At 51.4% G+C, this 17,627-nt stretch overlaps 2 protein-coding genes across 2 annotated transcripts in view; both read right to left on the bottom strand.

The window, feature by feature from the left end:
* LOC119113547 ((E3-independent) E2 ubiquitin-conjugating enzyme UBE2O) overlaps positions 1 to 8,312 on the bottom strand; it is a 30,917-nt gene extending 22,605 nt beyond the window's left edge. Inside the window, exons 1-4 of the mRNA XM_037237845.1 lie at positions 7,855 to 8,312; positions 4,087 to 4,260; positions 2,690 to 2,848; positions 1,138 to 1,272 (exon numbers count right to left, since the gene is read on the bottom strand). Coding sequence (XP_037093740.1) covers positions 1,138 to 1,272; positions 2,690 to 2,848; positions 4,087 to 4,260; positions 7,855 to 8,067 — 681 coding nt within the window. The 5' untranslated portion in view covers positions 8,068 to 8,312. The remainder of the gene's footprint in view (positions 1 to 1,137; positions 1,273 to 2,689; positions 2,849 to 4,086; positions 4,261 to 7,854) is intronic.
* A 1,445-nt stretch (positions 8,313 to 9,757) lies between these two features.
* LOC119113779 (protein BUD31 homolog) lies at positions 9,758 to 17,170 on the bottom strand. The gene is made up of 5 exons (XM_037238016.1): positions 16,984 to 17,170; positions 15,936 to 16,068; positions 13,181 to 13,303; positions 11,716 to 11,882; positions 9,758 to 10,495 (listed from the first exon to the last, which is right to left on the bottom strand). Exons 2-5 carry the CDS (start codon positions 16,027 to 16,029, stop codon positions 10,445 to 10,447), a joined length of 435 nt encoding a protein of 144 aa, XP_037093911.1. The 5' UTR covers positions 16,030 to 16,068; positions 16,984 to 17,170; the 3' UTR covers positions 9,758 to 10,444.
* Between the last annotated feature and the right edge of the window lie 457 nt (positions 17,171 to 17,627).

Below are 17,627 nucleotides of genomic sequence, written 5' to 3'. Positions count from 1 at the left end.
ACACGCAAAGCCTGCATTAACACAAGCTGCGCGTGCGCGTCCTTGACTAAAGTCACTCCAAAACATAGTATCAATCCTCCAAGTCAGCTCCTATTTGCAGGGACGCCTGGCCTGGGAGGGTGCCACAGGAGCGTATTGGCGCACCACAGTACGTCAAAGATCTGATGACGCTCAACGGCAAATCTGTACCCACGTCCTCAATGTCATGAAAGGTAGCCGTGGGTCCATTCGTGGCCAACGCCTATGTCAGTATTCCCTGCACAAGTTGTGGCGTGGCATGGCGGCTGCCGGACGGCAAATGGACCAATCATCGTTCCTCATTACTCATTCCCTCCGGACCTCGGCCGTTTGGGACACCGCACCAGCCTGCAGTGCCGGACTAAGGCCACGAGCCGGCTTTACCCGTCTCCCCCTCCCCCGCGGCTGTTTATGGCGTGCGAGTCCAGCCCCCAGACGCGATGGCACCAGACGCGAAGCATGCTGCCATCAGCCTCCCATGCGGCAGTGGCCACAAGTTGAGAACCGAGGTCCGAGCAAGCCCCCGGCTCAGCCCAGGTTCAGCACGGCTCCATTTCCACTCGCCACTCTCGACTCTGGCCGGGTCGGCATGATCTCGGTGTCCCCTCACCGCCCCCAGCCGGGGGGGGTGGGGGGGGGGGGAGCGTTGCCGCAGTGCGGCAGGTGTGTCAACACTGACAGCTGACCGACGTACCACTGCCCCGCCCCCCACCCCCACCCGGTCCCGGCCGGGCGGGACGAGGAGAGGGGAGGAAGATAGTGACGGCGGGAAAAGTGTCCACAAGCGCGGGGGGGGGGGGGGGGGCAGTCCACCCAAATGGGGAGAACACTGTCCACAGGCGGGGATACAGCGTCCACATTCCCTGCATACTGAAAGCGGTTCATATTGCGTTGAACGCATTTGGATGGGCTGGCCACTAGTGATATTCTAGTGAGTCGAAGAACGCGAGAGTACGGAAATGGAGCCGATGACGAAATCAAGTCTCATTAAAAAGAACAAAACAAGGAACTTAAAATCGCTGGTCATGGTGGACAGTGGACTTGCGGAGAAAACGACTGACACAAAACACCCACAAACTTCGCACGTGACGGACAAACCGCCGCAGCGTCACCACCGACCTTGACCAGTCTGTTGCGTTTCTCCTTGAGCGCCTGCGTGTCCTTGTTGCAGGTGAGCCAGCGGGCCGGCTCGAAGGTGCGCATCGGGCCCTGCAGCTTCTGACCCGGGTAGAACCAGACGCGGAACTCCGAGTCCTGCGGCACCGGTCGGCCGGGCCGGTTAGGGCGGGGTACACTCACACCCAGGTGGGAAGCATACGACAGTCACACGTGTATACCGGGCATCAGTGATTACGCCTGACGAGAACCTGACCACTGCTTCAGCCTGATTTGTCATTAAACTGCGATATATAAGACGACTGCTGGGCACATGCCAGTTTGCAGTCGCCTGCCGTTTGTGGGCGCGTTAAGTGCATGACCGCTCTGGGCGATCTTCGGCATCAGAAATGACACATCGTTAGATAGAAGGCGCTGGCACGTGGCGGATCACTGAGTTCAGCTTGTGTCTCGGGTGGAAGCCTGAGATATGTCAGCTGATCACCCCTCATGGCGGTCACAAGGTGACAGCCTGAGATATGTCAGCTGATCACCCCTCATGGCGGTCACAAGGTGACAGCCTGAGATATGTCAGCTGATCACCCCTCACGCCAGTCACAAGGTGACAGCCTGAGATATGTCAGCTGATCACCCCTCATGGCGGTCACAAGGTGACAGCCTGAGATATGTCAGCTGATCACCCCTCATGGCGGTCACAAGGTGACAGCCTGAGATGTCAGCTGATCACCCCTCATGGCGGTCACAAGGTGACAGCCTGAGATATGTCAGCTGATCACCCCTCATGGCGGTCACAAGGTGACAGCCTGAGATATGTCAGCTGATAACCCCACATGGCGGTCACGCTTTGACCGTAGCGGACTTCGGCCTCCGCCAGACCCTTACGCCATCCACTTCAAATAGCAGGGAAGGTGTGCTCCGACGACGGAATATTCTAACGCATGCCTGCCGTTGCCTATGCAGTGCGCTTTGCGCGAAGCAGAGTAACAATGATACGGTCATAAGACTGACCGTCAGGAATCGTGTCTGGATACAAACTCAGGTCGTGCTGGCAGTTATTCAGAGGCCAGGAGCGCTGTTCATCTTAGGATCAATATCGGCTGCATTCAAATGTTGCATAACACGCGAGTCGTGCGTAACTGATGGGGTGCTCCTGACTGTGACAACGGGCCGCCAGTGAAGGGTAACCCCCTGGCCCTATCGGTGAAGTGGCTCGTACACCGTTCATGTATCGCCATCTGCAGATAACCCTCCCCCCCCCGCCAGCGTAGCGCGCCACCGGACGTACATATGACCCCTGCCATAGGCCCCCCCGCAGTAAGGCGCACCTGAACACAGCCCCTGTTCCGTCCGTACAGTGCGAGCATACCCTGACACCAAGAGTGACGCCAGCAAGCTCGACTTCAAACGCAGTGCGGACTGCGTCAAAACCGCGTTGACATCTTGCCGTTCATAAATGCGTTGGACCGGTGCGCGCGGGGGCCGTCTGTGGGGCGGTGGTTCACTGACCGTGAGCCGGCGGCCGCAGGGGCCGTCTGTGGGGCGGTGGTTCACTGACCGTGAGCCGGCGGCCGCTGGGGTCGTCCAGCTCGGCCGCCTCCTCGTCGGTGAGCACGCACACGGAGCCGTCGGCAAACTGGAGCTCCACGTCCGACGTCACAGAGTTGATGATGCCCACCCAGGCGTCCATGCAGACGGCGATGTCCGGCGCGAACTCCTGCCGAACGCCGTGGCGTCAGGTCATCGGTCATCACCGACAGAGGTCACTGGTCACTGGCTGACAGAGGTCACTGGTCATCACCGACAGAGGACACTGGTCACTGGCTGACAGAGGCCACCGGTCATCACCGACAAAGGTCACCGGTCACTGGCTGATGGAGGTCACCGGTCATCACCGACAGAGGTCACTGGTCACTGGCTGACGGAGGTCACCGGTCACCAGCTGACAGAGGTCACTAGTCACTGGCTGACAGAGGTCAATGGTCACCAGCTAACAGCGGTTACCGGTCACCAGATGACAGAGGTCACCAGTCATCAGCTGGTAAGGTCACTCCTCACCATCCAACAGAGGTTTCCTGCTACCATCCAACAGAGGTCACTGGTCACTGGCTGACAGAGGTCACTAGTCACTGGCTGACAGAGGTCACCAGTCATCACCCAACAGAGATCACTGGTAACTTTCTAACCGAGGTCATCGGTCACCAGCTGGCAGAAGTCACCGATCACCAGCTGACAGAGGTCATTGGTCAACAGGTGACAGAGGCCAATGGTCACCAGCTAACGGCGGTTACCGGTCACCAGCTAACAGAGGTCACCAGTCATCAGCTGTCAAGGTCACTCGTCACCATCCGACAAAGGTTACCCGCCACCAGCCAACAGAGGTCAGTGGTCACTGGCTGACAGAGGTCACCGATCACCAGCTGACAGAGGTCACCAGTCACCAGCTGACAGAGGTCACCAGTCACCATCCGGCCGTCACCGGAAGTCGTCACCGACCGACGGTGGATGGGTCGGCAGTCACCAGTTATCGGCCGAATACGCCGCGCGGGTCGGGTCAGTGTCATGCAGCCGGCGACGCGTTGGTGGCTTGTGCGACCAACTCGACCCCCGGTGTGGTATGAAAGAGACAAGCTGCCTCTGGCACATGGGTAGAATGGAGCACAAATGGAACATGGCCACTCCACGCTCACCACGCGATAAACGTAGATACCAGGCTTACCGAGTTAACTATCCTTTAACAGTTCGCGCGATAAGCAGCTGCACGTAACCAGGTTTCAACAGCCACCATTGCAGACAGCTGAATATAAGCAGGCTTCAACTGGCACCATTACATGTACCGAAAGCACGACACTCCCAACAACGATAAACACCGGTGACACGTTCTGTTCTGACGGGCGGCTGTCAGCAGCGCGCCGCTGCCGGACCCGAGGCCGGCCGGCCGGCGTCGCGTCTGACCTCGAGGGGTGTCAGCTCGTCGCTGGCCACGTTGTAGATGACCTGGCGGGTGCCGACCACCTGGACGGTGGCCTTCATGGTGATGGCGCGACAGTAACCGCGCTGCGTGTCCTGGCCGGGCACCAGGCGGCGCACTATGTCGCCCGGCATCAGACAGCGGTCCGACAGGCCCACCTGCCAACGTGAGGGGGGGGGGGGGGGGGGGGCGGTTAGAGGGCGGGGAGGGGGGACTGTGGGGGGGGGGGGGGGAGGGTGGTCATGGCAGACGCAGATGCGCTGACAATCAAGCGCAATCACAAACAAACACAGTTTAAGATGTCAGTGGGGGCGCAAAATAATATTATCCAGCAACAGACAGCAGTGAGAAGCACCTGCCTTTGGTGTGGGGGAGACACGGTGAGAAAGGTCGGTCATAAATTATGTTAAAATGGATGGGGAGTAAGATATTGGTGGTGCTCAACAAAAGCATAATAACGGAGCGAGAGGGAACAGTGTAATGTTATATGCAAATGTTGGTTTCAAATCATGTAAAATCTTTCAAATGGATGTTTCTGAAGCTAGATTTCATTTTATTCCCCTCATGACAAGGAACATGCCCTTCATTGTTTCACATTGCTAGCTCAACGAGATGCCAAGTGGCCGCTGGCTTTCGAACAAGTCACGATAACACACAGCACAACGCCGGGATGGTGTGGGAGGATCATCTGGCATAGCCAGTGCATAACCAGGGGCACAGTTAAAAACTGCCAAAATACCTCATATACTCTATGAACAGTTCCAGACAAGACCCCTGTGCTTGGACAGCAGGACACTAGAATCACCCAGGGGATGGGGGCCGGCCAGGAACAGACACTCCGACCATCACAGGGAGACACAGCTAGCAGCATCAAACAGCAGTATTACGCACCCACCTGGAAGGGGGTGGGGGTCGGGCAGCCAAACAGGGGACCAGGGTCAGCCAGCAACTCGACAGATCCCTCTGAGTGTGTTGGAGGTGACCCAACAGGGATGCTAGGACCAGCATCAGGCCAATAGGTCCACCAACTGAGGACCTAGTGAGGGAGTACATGACAGGCACCTTTGTGAGTGTGTAATCCAAATTGTGATCAGAGGTAGGACCAACAAATATGTAGCTGGTAAGCCAGCACAGCTGACAGGTTGAGAATGAGCCTGAATACTCTCCAGATGTTGATATAATGGTGTGTGATGTCCTTGCCAGGTTCTTCACTTTGCTGATGTCTGGTGTCAACATGACAGCTCATGGCCTAACAGCCAAGCCAGAAACCAACTCAGCATTTCAAACTCATAAAAAAATACACATCTGGATGTTCACTTCCAGAAGCAGCATTCTGTTGTCACCGAGTGAGCAGCATACAGGAAAGATATGCTAAAAGCCAAAAGCAATAACAAGAATGATGCTACATCCTAACTCCCTCAGTTACCATCTTTAAGTCCATTTTACATGCAGGTGCCTACATCACTACTGCCTGCAATGCTAACATAGCATCAGGTAAGAACAACATGATAGTTAGATGCTGCTAGGGCAGAACAAAAATTAGTTGAAAGGACTTACAAACATCCTGAGATGGCTCTGGTCCCTGTCACCAGGCAAGCTCAAGGCTGGCACAACAAATGTGGTGACCATGCTTTAGGTTAATGTGACCATTTCCTTAAACATCTTTTTATCTAAATTATAATGATCCCCCAACAAACACTACTGTAAGCTTGGGAATCAGCTGCTCATCACAATTCATGTCAGTTTATCTGATGCATGAACCAATGTGTTCATAATTGCCTCATATCAGGGAAGTAACAAATCCTCTTAAGTGTAAAAGAGTTAGACCACTTTATGCTATGATAATGTTAGATCAGCACAGCTTCTTTCCTCCTTTCTGAATGTAACTCTACCTGAAACTCCCATATACAATTTGGACATTGAAAGATGTCTCATACACTGCACAATACTAATATGGTTGACTGCATGTAAGAAACCTATACAGGTACTTCCCACCCCAAATTAGCTCCCCACACCCATACTTCCACCTATGAAAGCTCCTGTTGCTGCAGCAGCAGCCAGGGTTGTAAAACAGCAGCCTATTGCTATCTGGTGTTGTGCTACAGTCAACTGGTGCAGTTTATGACAGCAATGGGCATACCCTAAAGAGATTTGCTCTCTATGGCCTAACATGCTAAAAAATATCAGACACAAGCAAATAGGAATGGAGTGCCTGGAACTGGTTAAGACTGGACAGGTCTAGATGAGACTGCACAGGACCAGATCAACCCAATAAAACCAGACAGGATCAGATGGGATGAATGGAATTGTGCAGAACCACCTGGGACCAGACAGCACAAGTCAGGATCAGGTGGGTCTGGATGGGACCAGGCAGGACTGAACAGGATGGCATATGGCTAGGCTGGGCTGAGTCTGCATAAGAGGCTCCATTATGCAAAGCTGATACCTTTTTTTGAACACAGCTTTTAAGGTGAGCCCAGTGCAGCCAACCTCATCTGATACCACCCAGATGAGGTCTGGTCCAGTTGATCTTTCCACATCTAGAAAAATAAATTTAATGGATCATTTATCTAATACATGTCTCATGGGTTAAATGAACAGAATACACCAGCTGGGTCCAGCACAACACTAGCAGGTATACATCTGCTGTGTTGAAATCTTAGTAACTGTACACATACAAACGAGAGTAACAGCTTATCATAGAATGGAAAGAAGTGCTGATTCAGGGCATTGAGGACATGTCTGTGATAACGGCATGTGTACAAATGCATTGGCATTACTTTTTGTTACACCAGAAAATTTCTAATATCAAGAGTGTGGGGTTTTGCAGTATGGGTATAGGCTCTTCTGGGATCAGTCAGGGTTATTTGAACTCCACAAGTTTTGAGCAGATTGGCTATTTTTGTGTTAGCCATGTAAAACAGCACCAAAATGCATGCAGATACCAACAGCATTTAAGGTGCAATCAGTTGTATATGTAGCCTTACATATAATTCTCCACAAATAGGGGCTGTGCCCAGTAATACTGACAAAATTTGCCAGAAAATTCAGCATTTGACATATTCCTGCCGCAAAAAAACACTGAATATGTGGTTAAACATAGTAAATAATCATCAGGACCATCAATGATAACAAGAAGCAACATAAATTATAACCATTAGCACCATCACCATCTTAGCAAAAACATGTCTGACATTTTCAGCTTTATTGCTAAATATCTGAAATTGTGCACATGTGCATCCAATTGGCTTCAAGCTAAATGCACTTACTGTATGTTTAATTATTGCTTGAAACTATTTATGTGTATTTCTGTATGTATTTCTGCACTCTGTGTCAAGAGCCAGACTGCAAGAACACATTTTGTACCAAACTTGCCCGGAATAGTAGGAGCATCACAGAAAATTTCAGTGTGTGCGCAGAATACATCAGAGAGCTTACACATTTGATGCCCAGTCACTACCAGTCCGTGCAACAAAGCCAATCTTACAGGGAATTCATGTGTTGTAAGGGTGATTTGAGAAAAAAAACACAGATGTGTTTTATAAGCCCCATGTTTTTATAAAACATCGCACAGGCCAGAAACTCACATGGGCTAGTATGAGGTTCAGCACACCAATGCCTGTAAGTGTGCAGGGCATGGATGGATTATCTGTAGGCTGGAATTATGGCTCTGACAGTGTAGGCACTATCAATGAAGTATAAACAATTTTGTGAGTGACAACAGACCTTTAAGACTTGTGTTTCTAGCTTACCTTCTTCTCATGGACGACATTTTCTTCACCTCGTGGGTGCCAGGCAACCAGAATGTGTCCATTCTTCACCTTTTCCATCTCTTCTGATCCAGACTCTTCCTCATCAGTATCAACGTCCGCATTTTGAAGAACCATCCCAAACTCAAGGTTTCCTTTCTTTGTGATGCGATACACTTCATCTTCATAAAAGTAAATGCATTCATTTGCTGCCATCACGTCTAAGAATGTCGCAACTTGCAAAATAACTTAGTCCCACGCCTGGCTTCTACGCCCACAGCTGCGCAAGATTCGAGGCACCAACTCACGACGTCGGTCACGAACCCGCTATCGGTAACCGTCTTCGAATAATCGGATCAATCGAACAAGAACGGGCAATTCAGTTCATATGGTGGGGTGTGCAGAAAGCACATCGATCTAGCCTGTGCGCTACAATGATCAGGGTGCGCAATGCGCTAATGTTTTAGCTATCGCATAACGCAATGCGGAGGTTCTGACGCAGAAGAGACATATGTGACTATATTGTCTCGCATTCATCTTGCGTATTTCAAGGCCACTAAGAGATACCGTAGCAAAATATGAGTGCTGCCATGAAATGAGCTGAAGATAAAATGCGAACCACATTCCTGTCTCGTACCTTTGTTACACTCCCTAAGTGCATCTTAGACGCAGGGGGTCCGCGCAAACTAGGTAAGCCAGCATATCCCTTGCACCAGACCACAATTCAACATTATCAGAACGCTCCTGTGCCAAGAGGCATCAGCCTGGAAGCATCTCTCTATTATATATATATATATATATATATATATATATATATATATATATATATATATATATACTCCCGGATCTACTGCATGGAATGACGACGCTCGAAAAATCATCGCAAAGAATGCCTATGCTGCTGTTCTTCTTTTAATGAGTGAGGATCCGCCTTCATCCCCATAGCATGGTCAGGAGTGACGCCACTGACATCTACGGGGGAGCAGATCCAGGAGCATCCTAAGCAGGTTTGAGGGACTAAATCCAAACCAATACCCCCCCCCAAAAAAAAAAACTTCGGATGACACCCTCTTCTTAACAGACTTACAAACTACACGGTATGTAAACCCGCCGGCATACACGCCCCCCCCCCCCCCTTTGAATGTGCGAGGACAGGACAACGTTTGCCTCCTACAGAAACAGTAGAGGTGGCCAATTATCTAACCCCGCCCCCCTCCTGACGGTGTCGGCCCTGCACCAATACAATTCTAGACCTCCATACCACCATTAACAAACATCACCAGTGGACACTCCCGGAGGCCTTGCGCGAGTTCGCACTCCGAGCGCAGGTTTCCTGAGCGCAGATCATCTGGCAGGTTTTCCTAGCGTAGATATGCAGGGCGGTAAGATTTCTGAGCGTAGATAATCCGGAAGAAGCCCTTCCGGCAGCCGGTTCCCCAAAGTTGACCTACCACCTCCCACCCGTGTCAGCCTCAAGGTACTGCCAGCATGTGGGGAAGCCGTTATGCGAGTGTGTTGGCCGCGTTGGTCAGTCAGCCATTCTGCGTAGCCTGCTGAAGGCAGCGGCGTGGGAACTGAGCTGGAAGCGGAGGTTTCATTCGCTCCAAGTGGTGCACCTCGTGCCGCCAGCGACGCCCGCCATAGAACGTGGCTCAAGATCAGGTGTTGTTTTCCAAAATCAGTTGGGGTTGGGGAGGGGGGGGGCTGAATCCGCCAAAAATAAACACCACCTCCGTTTTCAAGCGAGGTTTATTTTGTGTCCAGATTTAACTTCCTTTCGCAATTTGGACGGCTGACAACAAAATCCAACATCCGGGTGCCGAGGGGGGGGGGGGGACACCTCCAACGGAAAACAAAACCACACCCCTGATCAAGATTCGGAGACAACTTATGCTTCTGTCTTTCAAGTGACATGTATTTCACACAAAAGACCACCAAGCTTGGCCGTTTGCCGCGGTGGACGCAAGCATATGCCATGCACTGCAAGAATATGCCGGTATAGCACGGGGGCGAACGGGATGCCGTTTACATTCACAGGTGGAGAAGTTGAACAGCCACTGAGCCCACGCAAAGATGATCATCATGGATCCCTTCAGAGGCTCAGGCACAGGATGATGGGAGCGCCCATCAACAATCATCAGCGTCACACTTTCCACAACAGTTATTTTGTTCCAGACTTCCCGGGAGGCACATTGCGTGACTTCCTTTTCTCCTGTCACAATGGGGTGTCCCATTCCACACGGAGGGGATAGAGACGCTCGCGAAAGCTTCCCGCCTGCCGCTTCCCACGTGTCCCATCGCCGCAGCCGCTCACCGTCCTCTGTGAGACACACAACTGTCACGTGACTTGAGGCTTCTCCCATGTGGTCACAGGCTCGTCAGCGTCCATCACGAGCCAGCGAGACCCCCGCTCCCACGCGAGCCGGGCCTTCGCCCCTACGTGGGAGGCGGAGGCGGGCCGGCGGCCGTCCAGTGGCAGTCGCCTGAGGGCAGCGGTCCGCCCCGCCCGGCCAGCCGGCTGGGGGAAGCGGTCCTCCCTCGCCCCGGCGTCGGTCACGGTGCGGGTGATGATGATGGCGACCGTGCTAGAGGCCTAGCCGGAACAGCCGCGACAGCCGCAGTGTATGCACTCCACCACACGGCCCTGCAATACAGGCGGATCGGTGTGAAAACGTGCGGCCTGCGGCACAGACTCACACGACCGTCACAACACGGGCTGTGACAGAGTGACGACCGTCACAACACGGGCTGTGACAGAGTGACGACCGTCACAACACGGGACTGTGACAGAGTGACGACCGTCACAACACGGGCTGTGACAGAGTGACGACCATGTCACAACACGGGCTGTGACAGAGTGACGACCGTCACAACACGGACTGTGACAGAATGACGACCGTCACAACACGGGCTGTGACAGAGTGACGACCGTCACAACACGGACTGTGACAGAGTGACGACCGTCACAACACGGGCTGTGACAGAGTGACGACCGTCACAACACGGACTGTGACAGAGTGACGACCGTCACAACACGGACTGTGACAGAGTGACGACCGTCACAACACGAGCTGTGACAGAGTGACGACCGTCACGACACGGGCTGTGACAGAGTGACGACCGTCACAACACGGGCTGTGACAGAGTGACGACCTGTCACAACACGGGCTGTGACAGAGTGACGACCGTCACAACACGGGCTGTGACAGAGTGACGACCGTCACAACACGGGATATGATGAACTGACGCCGGTCACAAAATGCGGCCTTGACGGACAGACGACGGTCACAGCACGGGCTGACGGATTGACGACGGTCACACCACGAGCTGTGACGGTCTGACAACCGTCACAGGGCAGGTCGTGACGGGATGCCGATTGTTGAGACATGCGGCCGGTCATCAAAACACGGCACCTCAGCGGACGGTCTTCTAAACAAGCAATTCAGCAGATACGACAGCAACAAGCCACTGCACAGACGCCACGAAGGAAGCACCAGCAACGTCAACTTTATTCATCCCAGAGCTCGTCAACACGTTAGCGCTACAACCCTTGCCATCGTAAACTTGCACACTATCATTTCAGACTGCTTTCCGTTGTACGTGCGTGCGATAAAGAGACTTCAACTAGCGTCATTGACAAGACGTCCGGAGAGCTGTCAATTGTTGGATGACATCGATACAATTGTGACAGCCGAAGTTCAGAACCTTACACGACCACGACAATACAGCATGACACAAATCTGCGCTGTGCTTTCCGATATGTGGCAAGATCGCACCGCCAGACCCCGCCCAACAGAAGACCACCGGCTGGTGAGACGAACTGAGACCAGCCACAGCCGTCGCCACCCTGGCGTCGCGTCTCACCTCCTCCAGCTTCGCCTTGGGCACGCGGCAGATGCAGTTGGTGGCGAAGTTGGTGTCGCGCGTCTGGATGCAGCGCAGGCAGCACAGGTTCTCGTAGCCCTGCTTCTTCCACTTGGCTATCAGGTTGCCGTCGGCCATCTTCTCCTTCAGGCAGTAGTCGTAGAGCTCTGCGAAGCACCGTTCTCATGTGAGGCCACCGTAAGGGTTTCAACTGCGGTGCGCGAACCGTCAGGGCCTGCGGGGGAGGGGACGCTCTGTACTCTACGTGAAGGTGCTGCATCTCTGTCACAACTTCTCGCCCCTTATCACGGCACTAATGTAATTTAGAAGTAACGACACATTTAAGAATGATTTAACCTTTCTAGCATAAAAGGACCGCCGTCAAAATCAGACGAGTTGTTGGATTTGGGATCAGTGTTATATTACCCAGTTGCCACCTCAATATGCTTCCAGTGTCTTAAACATTAACTTATGGGGCAGCAGGGTTGCAACTGAGGGAGAGCCACGAAGTTATACCCCTCCTGCTGCGCCAGCAGGTATACATAGAGGACTAAGCAGGAATTCGATTCGAGTTTGCAGGATTTTGAAGATCATTTAACACCTCCCGAGGAACATCTCAGTTACGTGCCAGGCAGTCACAGGGTTCACACTGTCCTCTCATTATGGACAAATGTAACTCCTGAGCTCCCTTCCGCCGCCACCCCTCTTGGATGACCAGGTTAGTGAGCTCTTCATGGTCGACTGATTGATTACTGGACTTTTCGGGCGTATCGACAGTTCAGGTCATCTCAACACGACTTCACCCACCCATGCGTCTCTCATGGATTAACATTCCAGCTTGCGTCCCGTTCACGTCGCACTGCTCAACTGCAACCCAGCCGTTCCATATGTCGAGCCAAAAGTGAGCCAGATGGGTTGCACGAAGCCTGTTGTGACAACCATCTCACATCAAGTCACCTTATAGCGGCACGGACCCATCTCAGCAAGCATGAGCTCCGCTGGACGGGCCGAGTGACAACCATTCTGTATCAAGTCACCTTATACCGGCACGGGCTCACCTAAACAAGCACGAGCTCCGCCGGACAGACCGAGTGACAACCAACTTGCATCAAGTCACCTAATACAGGCACAGACTCATCTTAGCAAGCATGGGCTCCGTTGGACGGGCCGACAGAGGGGAAGCAACGCCCCCACGAAGTCCAGATCCGGCAGGCTTGGTTTAACTTGGCATTATAGGTGGCAGGCACACCGAAGTAACACCTCAATGATGACCGCGTTTTAGTCCGCAGCGGTACGAAAGCGCATTCTGCCCTGCGTCATTCTGTTACGCTGACACACGCAGGTCGAACTGACTGAACGCGTTCAGTCCAAGCGTCGTGCTGAATACACGGATCCCTTTGACGCGGCCTGAGTAACCAGCACGGCAAACTCAGCCACCGCCGTTCAGCCCGCAGACGGCACGCACCTCTGGAGATGGCCTTGCGGCGGTAGAAGAGGTCGAAGATGTAGCGGGACTTTTGGTGGTGGATCTTGAAGATGGGCCAGAGCGACTCGACCTTTCGCTTTCCCTCGTGCGGCTCCGTCTCAGCTGAGGAAGAAATTGACGTTGACATTGACGCTGATGTGTATTTGGATAATCCCGAATAAACTTCGGGCTATTACTACCCATCGTCAGCATATAAATGGACGATTAAAAGGTCAACACGACAGAGACAGAAATACAACACAAAACAACGCAATGAAACAAACGCAAAAGCAGATCAGTCAAAACTCCGCCGCACAGACGGGTCATGGCACCTTCAGAAGGTCCCACAAGAGGTCTCTTCACATGCTTTGAGGGCCACACAATCAGGAGTCGAAGATAGCCCGGCAGTTCGCTATTCAACTTGGGTGCGCGAATAGAAAAACGTCGTTTCTCCATTTCAGCACGCGAACGAGGCATAAACAGGTTACTTGAGTGGAAGATCTTGTGGTTGAGAGTGAGATGACAGGCGGCGATGACTATATCTTGTTATTGTTAGGAGAGGCGCTCAGATTTAAGCGTTCCGCTTATGCGCCAATCCACTCATCATATTACGTAATGCTTAATGTCCGTGATCGAAAATAAACATCAAATCGAATCAAAGGGTGGTGGGATGCCTGCTTAGATCCGCGGCGAGGACCAGCCAAGTCTCTGACGTAGGTCCGATACGTGATCGTACTTTTTGCGGCCGGAAATGAGTAAGTAGCAAAAAAATAAGAAAACGTCAAAGAAACGCTACTCCTAATGTTTTGGAACGCATGCAGCAAGGAAAGAGATCAATGAAGCTAGGCATGAAGGTTGCGTTGACAGCCGATGCTGTACAGATACTACGATACCTATGGGAAATACACTCATTTCCTGATTGGCTTGAACACGTGCAGTCTCATGGTAAGGTAAGAAGGGGCCTCAGCCCCGAACTTTGAGAAAAAGTGGGCCAAATCTGGGCAGAAACCAGTCTGTTGGCGTTTCTCTGGGGCATCTGTCTCCATATGGCACTGTGTTCCTCTCCCCCAAACGGAACTTCTTTAACGGAACTACGCCCCTGGTGGCTTGATTAATCGTCTAAAACAGCCTTCCGGTAATGGTGTACCGCTTCGATCAGTAAATACTAGCCCCTGGCCAAAAAACAGTTTGCCGACTGATGGAGACACGCTCTAGATAGTGACGGCTGATCTTGCGCTGGGGTTTCGAAGGCGGCTTGGATGTGACTTGACTATGACACGGAACAACAATAATCATCAAACCAACTTCCTGATTGTTATATTACCACACCACCGTTTAATGAACGTGATGTGCGTCGCTGCCCATCGCTTTATGACACGCCAATGACTGCACAGGTCACACCAGCTCCCAGCTGTCACGACGCAACTGAGGTTTGAACTCTGGCGTCGACGTGGGAGCCGAGGGCAATTACCACCTGGCCAAAACGCTTCTTAACGCGCGTCCGGGTGGCCGGCTAGATACCCTTCGCTCCGGTGGGGGGGGGGGGGGGGGAGGGCAAATTGACCCCCTGAGATCTCAGGAACGACGGGAGCTAGAGACACCAAATTCACAAGGTGCATTGGCCTGTATGTCAACTCACTTGGGTCAAGGTCTGAGGTTCCTAGGTTATGACATGCGGATCAAATAAGGTCAAACAATGTCAAACTTCAGGTTGGTGTCCAAAGTGCACCCAGAACCTAGACACCCGTTCTGAGCAAAAGCTCACGTGCTCATTCAAGGTCAGTGACCTTTTTGAGCTTTTGAAGATCATGGTGATCAAAATCATATGAGACTGCTTTGAGTTCTTCATTTGAACATGCAACAAGGATTGTACAAGGCAGCATGCTCCTAAAAAAGGCTTGACCTGTAAGATTTTGGGTTGGTGACCTATTCTGACCTTCAAAAAACATGCAAGATGTAACATGTGGTTCCTGTCATCAATAAGTTTGAAATGAGCACCAGCAACTATCCCCATACAGAAATAAAATGGGTTGGTTTTGACCTTTATCTGACCCTCATACCTGACTTTGGGGCAATGGAATCTGCTCATGCAATGCTTGTGTTGCCTAAGAAGGTATCTCAGAGATGTATGGCTTCATCTAATACCTTTTTGTTTCATCAGATTGAGCGATTTCCTACAGATTGACTTCCTGGAATCCATGGCCTAACTTTGACCTACTGTATTTCAGCAATCTAACAAGACGCACCTAAATTTTCACACCAAATGATCCACTGTTCAACTGTCTATATCTATGCAAAATTTAGTGTAGCTACGACATGCCATTCAGAAACCATCTCGGAAAAACCTTTCGGAAGAGGTCAAGTTGCACCCAACTGAGCATGTGCTAAAAACCATTGATGCCTTTACTGCATTGAGGATTTGGCCACCACCAATGTGAAGTCATGCTTGTGCACATCTGCCAGATACCTCAGCTACATATCTCTCAACATCACAGGACCTGTAAAGCACTGAGGGATGGCCAGCAAGCACCCCTTCCTTTGCAGGTCATGTGCATTTGCCACCACAGGGATCAGATGATAGTGGGCCCAAAAGGCTGTTATTCATAAAGGTCGCTCAAGTCACCATGAGTCCAAGTGGCAGAGCACATGGCAGAAGTAAATGCGCTGTCCACTCCAGACCTATCACATCAAGTATTTCCCATCACCCCATGACCACAATGTACACTACCACAGCCATTCTGAGACTATTACTCACCCTCCCTCATCTTCTGATCGAGCTCATCCAGCGTTGGCTCTATCAGCTCCCATCCCTCTGGTGGTGGCTTCCTGCTCCGCTTCACTTTAGGCATCCTCTCAAGCTGGGGCTAAGTCAGATCCTAGAGCTGCCCCTGTCAGCAGAGAGAAGATACCACCTCTGTCAATATGGATCACAAGTCAACTGCACACTTCTGCTTGACCCCCAAGGCTGAGATGCTTCACATCATTATTAATATAGATAATCAAGGAGACATGACTCAATGGCTGCTACCATCTTGCTTTCAGTGATTCATTCAGCCTCTATTAAGCACAACACATCACTGCGCAACTACACGATATCAGTTCACTCTCGCACTGGATCAGCAGGAAATTAGTCCTTAGAACACATTACCAAAATCAAGCACTTTGAGGAAAATCCTGTCTCTGCTAAAAGTATGAGTATCTGGCTGCTCCTTAATACCAGACGTCACATTTAGCTTGCAAATCATGTTTCCTTATATATCATGGTGGTGGAGGTGCTTCAATGAGAAACAAAAGTCAAAGCTCCTATTTTGGATATGTGCTTGACTAGATATCCCTTACACCAGACAAGAATCATATGTGCACCAAGTTATGGTGCAGCAGGAGCTTGTTAAAGTTAAAAACCCATGACCATGCTGAAAGTTTAAAACTGCAATCAATAAATATCACCCTCTGAACACCATATTATTTACATTCAGTACAATATCTTATTTCCCTCTTTTGTGTACTGTGGCTCGCATAACTCGGCAGTTGGCGACCTTCGACAGCAAAGAAAGACAGACAAATATTTGTCTACATTACAATTCTTACTGGATATTCTGATGCTGATTATGTTGGTGAGGACACACTATTCATCTTTGCACATTCCAAACGACCAGTCCTTTCAATCACCAACAGAGCACTTGCTCTTTACTTTTCAACATTCATTTAGAATGCACCATCTATCAAGTCCAAGTCACACCTCCATTAAATACAGGGTTTGATTCATAATGAAAGATAAGATACCGTTTACAACTTAAACCTACCTTTCTTCCACCACTCGATCGCGATGGCTACACGATCAATGCCCAGCCACCACTTAAATGCAACTCAATACACTAAACGCTGCCGCCCCGCGACTGATACACGCTCAACGGCAAGCATTCGTTCTACGGAGGGCGCTAGAACTATCGTCCCGTACGCAACTAAGCTAACCACGCTGGCCGTGCTGCGCCTCGCGATCAACAGCGTTAGAATGTCGCAAGTATGAATATGGCAGCACAATGTGGTTCCCGAATCTGAAAGTTTTTCCGTCTCGACAGTTTCAGTCGCATGGTCGATTTCAACCTCGCTATCTTCCAATCCAACTTTCAAAGACGAAGATCCGTTTGTTACAGCTAGTGTGCTGATTTGCTTTGCTCTGGTATTTTGAATATACAGGGAGATCATAAGTACATTGCAGACTTCGGGAGCAAATGCTCTGCGGTGCACTTGTCCGAGACCGAGATCCCGTTTTTGAGCCCGGGAGCAGAACTGGAGAATGGCGGTCGCCTCTTTACCGAGCGACTGCAGATAGGTTCACAGAAGGCAGAAGTCCTCCAGCCGCTCTGTGATCATCGTGGACCTGATTGACGTCGCCACGGGGTCAACGCGCCCGAACAGCCGCCCCGGCTCGGCTGTCCACACCGGC

This window comes from Pollicipes pollicipes, unplaced genomic scaffold, assembly GCF_011947565.3.
Source record: "Pollicipes pollicipes isolate AB1234 unplaced genomic scaffold, Ppol_2.1 Scaffold_7262;HRSCAF=8765_pilon_pilon_pilon, whole genome shotgun sequence".
NCBI classification, from domain to species: domain Eukaryota; kingdom Metazoa; phylum Arthropoda; class Thecostraca; order Pollicipedomorpha; family Pollicipedidae; genus Pollicipes; species Pollicipes pollicipes.
This window is presented reverse-complemented; position numbering and strand designations above follow the sequence as displayed.